The sequence below is a fragment of the Calonectris borealis genome, chromosome W (genome assembly GCF_964195595.1).
Source record: "Calonectris borealis chromosome W, bCalBor7.hap1.2, whole genome shotgun sequence".
Taxonomy (NCBI): domain Eukaryota; kingdom Metazoa; phylum Chordata; class Aves; order Procellariiformes; family Procellariidae; genus Calonectris; species Calonectris borealis.
In genome coordinates, this window is record NC_134351.1 from 20,876,475 (window position 1) to 20,885,331 (window position 8,857).

Sequence of the window (8,857 nt, forward strand, 5' to 3'; positions counted from 1 at the left end):
TAAATTGCACCTGCATACCTGTTTCTGAAAAATGTCTGTCACTGGTAAAACAAAAAACCAAACAAAACACACTGTGGTTATTTAATAATTCTAACAGCCTCTAACAATATGTCCATCAGTCTGATATGTTAGTTGATGTAAATTTTGGCTTGTATCATCGGGGATAGTGTTCTGCTAAAGAGAAAAAAATGCATGTCTGTGATGATCTGTTTTCAGTAATAAGCATTAGAAATAATAAAGCAGTTAAGAATTCTATCTATCTCAAAGGTATTTTAATATAAAGATGACATATGTCTGTGTTGTTGTCAGGGTCCTTATCCACTTGAAAATGAAGTAGATCCAGACCTGATTAATGCAGGTAAAAATCTTTTAAATAAATTTAATTTATGGAAAATGATTATTCATTGTTAATCTAAAATTTTTCTTTTGATTCAGTATTTGAACCCAGACTCCTGTTTTATTTACTTATAAGTATTAATGTATTTGGCTTCTTTTAAGTGAAGGTTGGTTTTGATCAATGGAGATGTTTAATATTATAGTTAGAGAGCTTATGCTTTGGTGCATTTTAGTAGCTATTGAAGGGAACTCTCTTCCAGGCCAGACAGTAAAGGGTCAAATTTTCCTTTTCAGAAGTGAGATTGTTTTGTGAAGCCTATAATATGTGAATATGTTTTTTTTCCTGGTACTTTTTACCTTGTGTCTTCTAGAAAATGGTTTTCAATGCTTTATGCTTGGGACATGCTTTTCAAGGTTCTGTGTATAATAGCTTGGTTTATTCCTGTCTAGTGAGTTGTGTAAATGATAACTAATTTGCGTTTGGAGAGGGAGGGAGCTGTAACCAGGGCAGGGGGGGAAAGAGCTCCCCAAATGGGGCCTGGCATGCTGGAGGACTGTGCTGTGGGTGGCTGATTTTGCCACTTCAGTGGAGGAATGCCGGTCCTCAGGCACTGAAAGCAGGTGGGAGGGATGTAGGCAAAGGAGCAGCAGGTCTGTGACTGCTCTGTCTGGAAGAACTTTCCCTTTTTCATGCACATCACCTGTTATTGCTCCTTTGTATTTCTCCAGCTTAGTTTTGCACTGCTTCCAGCTGTTTTGGGGCATTTCACCTCAGAAGCAGCCATGCAATGTAAAAACTTAAAGAACTTATGGTTTAGTGCATCATCTGTCTGATTTCTCTTTTCTTAATAGAAAGTTGTGCCTGTATCTGTTCTCTGTTTCCGTGTAAAATTGCACCTATATATTGCATTGTGACAAACAGAAGTAGGCCTTGGCACCTTATAAATTCTCATTGATGTTAATGGTATAGGTTATAGACCCATAGCCGACATCTTAGAGTTGTTTTTTCATGTGGAAAACCTATGCAATTTATATTTTTTATTTATGTATGGGCATGTATGTATATAGAAAGTACGTTTCTCAGCCTCTGTTAGCTAGTAGAATTTAACTCTGAAAAATCAAAGGAGATAGAGCACTGACATCAAACAAGCTTTTAATTTAATATCAGGGTGCAGTACAGAAATTGTTCACTGACTTGAAACATTTGCTACCTGGCTTAACTAATTGATACCATTATCATACTGCTATGTTATTGCCCCTGTTTCAGTATTATGTTTTAAATGTGAAGTTATTTAAGGCCATCTTCTGATTTGAAATAAGAAATTATTAAGGAACTGAGTCCAGTGTTTCACCAGTAGCTAGATAACTGTTGAGATACACTATGAAGGAAAATTTCAGAGGCACATGGGAGCTGAGTTAATGCTTGAACTGAAATTGAGGGCTTTAAAAATAATTATTGAAGGTATCATTATTGGAGGGAAAAAATTATTTAGAATAAAAAACATTTACCATAAAAGGAGAAATTATGCACGTGCATTAGAACTTATTTTCTAATATGGGTGCATTAGAAATGAACACGTTAACAGAGTGACGATGGAAGAATTCCAGAACTTGATAAATACTCTGAAAAATTGTTGTGCTTTTATATGGATATCAAGATGATCTTGAATTGTTATTTATGATTGATAAATACTTTTGAAGATATAATCTTGCAGGGATGAAGCTGACATAAGAGATCAGAATGCAACATGGAAATCAGATTATTCTAGTATTGTTAATTCAGTGTTAAGCACCTTAACATCTTCCTCTGAAGCTGCAGTAGACAGGACACAGGATAGGTGAACCTCAGCTCTACCACCAAAATTATTATTATCATTGCTGAAATATTCAGAAGCTGCTAAATCCCACTGACACTTAGTTGTATTAAGACCACTCTAGGTGCTTTTCAGCCAAATTTATAAAACCGCGTGAAGAAAATAGAAGCTAAAAGGCAAAGGAATAAGATTTAATTCTGTTCACATTCATGGAATGGTCCAGTATCAGCCCCAAAGTCCACGCTTTCAAAATATTGTCCCAGTTTGGGCTTTTGCCAATTTTTATGTGCAAATGTAATGGTATTTTTCTGAAATTTATATGTGGGTTTTTTGTCCCATTTTATGAATGTCTGTCTTAAATGAAGTTTATCTTCACTGTAATTGAAAGGTAGACTTCTGTCTTATAGATGAAATATTTACAAGTACTGACTTCCTGAGAGCATTTTCAAGAAGTAGGTAATACGGTGCTCTTGTTAAATTATTGTGTGGCCCTCAGCCTGTGTCTCTTTCTTCTCAGCATTGCCTTAGCTTGTCACATTATCCAGGGTTCTTGCTCCATGTTGCTGCTTGCGGACTGTGTCGTCTCTCCCAATCTCTTGGGTGGGTGCCTGATAGGGAAAGACAATTCAGGCAGTCTCACAGCTGATCTGGATGTTTGCATGGTGAATTCTTGTGATCAGACTGCAAGACCGCTTGTATGACCTTAATTCTATACTATTTTGTGTGTCAAAATTTAATTTCCATACAGTGTCTTAGCATATAATATACACCAAATGAACTCAGTAAATTAAAGCAGGTAACTTAGGTCTCTATTTTAACTTTCCTACAGTGTTTCCTTCCCTTTTCCCATCTTCTTAGTTAATCTCATTGTCTTTTTTTCCCTGTTTTCTGGAAACTGTTTAATGATGTCTCATTTCTCTTCCCCTCTGTCGGAATAGAATAGACTATTTCAGTTGGAAGGGACCTACAACGATCATCTAGTCCAACTGCCTGACCACTTCAGGGCTGACCAAAAGTTAAAGCATGTCATTAAGGGCATTGTCCAAATGCCTCTTAAACACTGACAGGCATGGGGCATCAACCACCTGTCTAGGAAGCCTGTTCCAGTGTTTGACCACCCTCTTGGTAAAGAAATGCTTCCTAATGTCAAGTCTGAACCTCCCCTGACGCAGCTTTGAACCATTCCCATGCGTCCTGTCACTGGATACCAGGGAGAAGAGATCAGCACCTCCCTCTCCACTTCCCCTCCTCAGGAAGCTGTAGAGAGCAATGAGGTCGCCCCTCAGCCTCCTTTTCTCCAAACTAGACAAGCCCAGAGTCCTTAGCCACTCCTCATAGGACATGCCTTCCAGCCCTTTCACCAGCTTTGTTGCCCTCCTCTGGATGCATTCAAGGACCTTCACATCCTTTTTAAATTGTGGGGCCCAGAACTGCACACAGTACTCAAGGTGAGGCTGCACCAATGCTAAATACAGCAGGATAATCACCTCCTTTGATGGGCTGGTTATACTGTGTTTGATGCACCCCAGGATGCGGTTTGCCCTCTTGGCTGCCAGGGCACACTGCTGACTCATATTGAGCCTGCTGTCAACCAGCGCCCCAAGATCCCTCTCTGCAGGGCTGCTCTCCAGCCACTCCTCTCCCAATCTATACTTGTGCCTGGCATTACTCCGTCCCAGGTGCAGAATCTGGCATTTGGACGTGTTAAATTTCATCCCATTCATGATTGCCCAATGCTCCAATCTATCTAGATCCCTCTGCAAGGCCTCTCGTCCCTCAAGAGAGTCAACAGCACCTCCCAGTTTTAGTATCATCGGCCAACGTGCTAATGGTGCATTCAAGCATTGTTACACTAACTTTTTCTTCTCAATGTCATCTGGTGTTGTAGTCTTTTTTTTTTTTTCCTCAAGTTTCCCATGCTTGGTTGATAATTTCACCTACAGCTGTGTTTCTTATGCCTTTCCACAAGCACTCTATATACATGGTTGTTGCTCAGACTGATTCAAAGTGCTGGCAGGAGAGGAAAGAGAGGGCTCTGGACAAAGTCAAAATAAGACACTTCCATGTGTGCTCCATTGCTTAACCCAAGCACTGTGTAGAGAACAGTACAGCACACAGAAGCTCATTTTCATGTGCACTTAAAGCAAGAGTAGACTAGATCTGTCATTTATTTTTCTGTATTCTACACCATTATCACTCTAAACTGTTGAATCTGGTCTGCTCGCTCTTCCTTGAAACCTCTCTATCTCCTGAAGATGCTCTTTCTCTGTTTCAGAAGAGTTACTTTTTGCTTTTTCTGTGGATAGAGCAGAAAGCTAAAGTCCACAAAGATTTCTTAGCCTCTGGTCTCAGTGATGCCTTGCCTGGAACTGCTGGTGGTCAAAGAGTGGGCAATCCTATCATTAAAAACTGTCACAAACTGCTTCACAATTCATTATAATTGATTAGGTTTACATGTGACTTAGTAAGTGTAATCAGGTCCATAGTTGTACAGAATCCAAAGGAATTTGATATAAAACCTTTTTTCTTGGTTAATATCTGTGACTTCATTTGTCAGAGACAAAATACATACATACATACTATAGCTTATTTCTTTTACAGGTAAGGAGACAGTCACAGTTCTTCCAGGTTCTTCCTATTTCTCTAGCGATGAATCATTTGCAATGATAAGAGGGTATGTAACAACACAAATCTCCTGGTCTTTTGAAACATGAAAAGAATAAACTGAGTCAGTGACTGAACTCATTAGTAATTCTTTGAAATGTGGTTAGCATTTAACAACCTGTAAAATGATCATGGACTTAATCAGTGATGGTTTACAAAGGATTAGGTCTAGCTATTGGAAAGTATGAGTTCAGAGCTGATTGACCGTGCGTGCAATTAACCAAAACCAGACAAAAGTAATAACATTTTTGAGGCTCAGTGGGCAGACAGAAAAATTTGCATCTGCGATACATCTAGAGGGAAAAAAAAACAACTACATGTGTGACAAAATGGTTGCTACCTCTGTGGTATACCACCGTTTTTATATCGATGTAATGAGAATGTGAACAAAAGCTTGTAAAGATTTGTGGGCTGTTACTTGAACATGATATGCTAATTACACACTTTCTTTTGCCAGAGGCCATGTTGATTTGACAATGCTTGGAGCTATGCAGGTGTCTAAGTACGGTGACCTAGCCAACTGGATGATTCCTGTAAGTAAATAGGTGTTTGTACTACTGTCAGTGCACTATATTTAGGATAATATAAATGTATTTGTAGCTGAGAGTCCGGCAAAGGAGAAAAGGGCTGAAACAGAAGGGGGGTTGTGAAGCTCAAAGCATTGAAATAGAAGATATGTGCAGCTTTAAGGTTAACAGGTTTTCTTGCGTACTGCTGGCACCAAGCAATCAAATATCAGGAGTCAGCCCTCTAAAATTATGCATTGTGAAAAGCTAAACATGATTTATGTAAGTCTCTTTTCTTCCTCTTGGGTCTATGCCTTTCAAATGTCACGTTTTTGAGCTGAGGACTGATGCTTTTTCTTGAGAGAGCGACAACTCTTGTATAGTTGTAACTGGAGCAAGAACTTGAAGGAAGGTGTGAAATAGCATGTAGCTCATCATAAAATTATAAAAAATTGTCTGCATTATTTTTCTCAGTGTTCCTGTCAAAGGATCACAGCATTGCCATTTTGAATACATCTAGAAGGAAGCAATACTATTGTATTTACCTGAATAGTCCTACAGGTTTCAACCATAGAAATATAAGATAATCCCAGTATTATTTCAGCAGCTGATGACATTAAGCCATTCTTTGAACACAGTTTAGGTTTTAACATTAAACAACATACGAATCTTTCACATGTTTACAAGTTTGATATTTTCAATGGCTTTCAATACGATACTGTGTGTATCAGAGATGCCTAGAAACAAATTTTCTTTTTAGCCTGGTTTAAGGTAATGAGGTATATTTCTATCTGTCTGAGCAGTGATAAAGGTCTTGGGAAAGTCTTTAGAAACTGAAAGCTGGGTAGAGGAGGAAAAAACCCAAATGAATGTCCTGTCTTCTGGAGAAGCATTAGTTGAGCCCAGCATTCTGTGTGACTTCTCCAGCAGGCCTGTGAGGAGCGCACAAGTCGTGGAGCGGTGGCTGGAGCATAAGTTGCTTTTAGCAAGAGGGGACAAAGACAGGGTCTGTACAGGCAGATGTGGGAGAAAGGGTTATCTGAAGGGCTATTCTAGGTGTCAGTGTGTGAGCGATTGTAGGGGATGTGAAGGAGTTATGGCTAGGTTGGAATATGGTACATAGGGGAGAAATCCATAAGAAAACAGACTTCCTTAGTTGTTCTTTTCATAGCACAATCTGTTTTTATGGTCACACAACTGAGAACAGACAGACTAGCACTGGCTAGACCTTTTCAGACCCCACTGATACAAGTGCTAGTTTTTTCAAGACTCTTCTACTTGCAGTGTCATCCAGTTAATATTGTGAAAAATGGGGTCTGAAAATTAATGCTTCTACTAGTGCATCACTCTGGGATCCTGTGTGTGCTGTTCTATTGCTATTTTACGTCTTTTGGTAGAATTCTGTGTTTGAACCTAATCTGATGGTCAGATATACTGTAGGTGTCCAAGTATGACGTGCATTAAGGTAATGCTGGTTAGCTTTGCATTGTCCAATTTCAAATTTGTGCTCCTGGAATGTGATTAGGAACTTTTTTTGGTCTTGAGTTGCAAGAACTTGTCACTAGAATCCAAAATAATGAAACCAGCCTCTATGGAGGAACCCACACACATTTTGAAATATAAGGAATAAATCAAATTACATTTTTAACCTTAGGTTTGCTGTTTGAACCAAGGCAAACGTATGATAGTGTAAGTTTTCAGGGAGTTGAAACCTTGGGTAACTAAAATTGGAGTTCACCTGATTTATCCATGGCCCTGTATCTCAAAGGTGTGATAAGTCACCCAAACTCTAATTATATATTTTAAATAGCTAAGTTTAAAAAAATTACATTTAGTAAACTGTATTTTTTTTCAGATGATTGACATAAATAAATGTAAGTAATCTACACTGTCAGTCCAATAGTGCAGGTATATGTCACTGAGAAGCTGAGTGGGATATTTTTTCCTTCATGTCAGGCTAAGAACTACTCTCTTCTCTTTTACTGGATAAAGTAGCTCTGGTTTTGTGAAAACACTTCCTTCACTTTAACTTGTGGTGGCTATGATATCTTAAACAAGTATAAATTACTTGCTTACATAGTGGCTTGTAAAAATGATTCTGAATTATTACATTCTCTGTCAAAATTGAATTTTGAAGATAGACTAGAAAACATACTTAAAGGTAAATTGTTATAGTGTAAACTCATTTCTTTTGGTAAATAGTATTTAGAGATTTTCTTATAGGCACAGTTCAAGATTATTTTAATCTATACATCTTTTTATTTCAATTGTCAGATAAATTCTAGGTTTTGTTTAGCTGGGTTGTCTTATACTGACATTCTCTTTATACTTTTGCAAAATGAAAGTCACTATATTAATGTGTCCCTAGACTGTCTGTTATATTCAAGATTACTTAACTCTTGAGATTTTCTTCTTTCACAATCCTTTGGTCCTGCTAAAGCAGTGTTAAATGTTTCTGTACCTGGCAAAGCCTTCTGTTTACTCAAGCTGTTTCTGAAATGCCTATTAGAAAGCAGAAGGGGGTGGTTTGAATTTTAGGTAGGAAAAATTGCTTTCTTTGCTTTTTCATTGCTTTTGTAAATTGAAGGGGCAAGAGAAGTATTCTTCAAAATACCCAAGTGAACAAGTAATAAATAAAGATCCCTGCTCTACAGTATTCCTAGTAAACCAATAAAAATACACATGTAGTGATAGCTCACGAAGCTGAAATGTTTGAAAAAAGGCACTCCTGATTCATCAGTGGATAGATTTTAATGTCAAAAAATCCTTGTAATTTCAACTGATCATATTTGTATCTCGGGATTTTATTTTTATTTTGACCTCCACTCCCATTGGCTTTTGCTAGGCCTTTCCTGCTATGTTAGGTTTTTAGCAAGCAGTGTTCAGGGTTGTTATTCATTATAGAATTTGTAAATAGAGTTGTAGGACTTTTCTTTTTTTTTTAATTAAAACTTGCCATTAAAATCATCATGTATTACCATTTTCTCATGCCAACTTTTGTTGGTTTTCCTAGTTCTGTCTTTTCTATTTTCAACAAAATTAGTCATGCTTAACAAGCATTTTCTAAACTTGATAAACTACGTGTATTTATAGTTCATACAACAAAGTATGTTTTGATGTTGCTTAAATATTGAATCAAAAATTTAATTTTTGCACAGGGCATGTATATAGTTATCTTTAGAGAAAGAGGTGAAAATTAAACTTGCTGTATTTAGATAAACTTCAAAATCAAGCTGTTATTTTTTTCCACAGATATTTTGCCAATATATTTAGTTGACTGTCCAGAGCTTGTTTGATTCCTGTTAGCATCAGTTTCCAAAGACATGTCTCAATCGGAGACTATCAGAATTGTTTTTGTGATATTTTCAACTTGCTAGTAATACCTGTGTTGAAGCAAAACATTTAACAGTCTGAACTGCTTCTAAAAACTCAACTTCAGCTTTTGTCCTAAACTTCTGAGACTGATCAAAAGCACAGCATTCACAGACACTGCAGGCACAAATAATACTTACAATACCACATAATACTTTCAGGAAC

General features: G+C 37.4%; 1 protein-coding gene across 1 annotated transcript in view; it reads left to right on the forward strand.

Annotated features, from left to right (window-relative positions):
* LOC142074941 (succinyl-CoA:3-ketoacid coenzyme A transferase 1, mitochondrial-like) overlaps positions 1-4,864 on the forward strand; it is a 100,259-nt gene extending 95,395 nt beyond the window's left edge. The window contains exons 11-12 of the mRNA XM_075135958.1: positions 310-358; positions 4,752-4,864. Coding sequence (XP_074992059.1) covers positions 310-358; positions 4,752-4,864 — 162 coding nt within the window. The remainder of the gene's footprint in view (positions 1-309; positions 359-4,751) is intronic.
* The last annotated feature ends 3,993 nt before the right edge of the window (positions 4,865-8,857 follow it).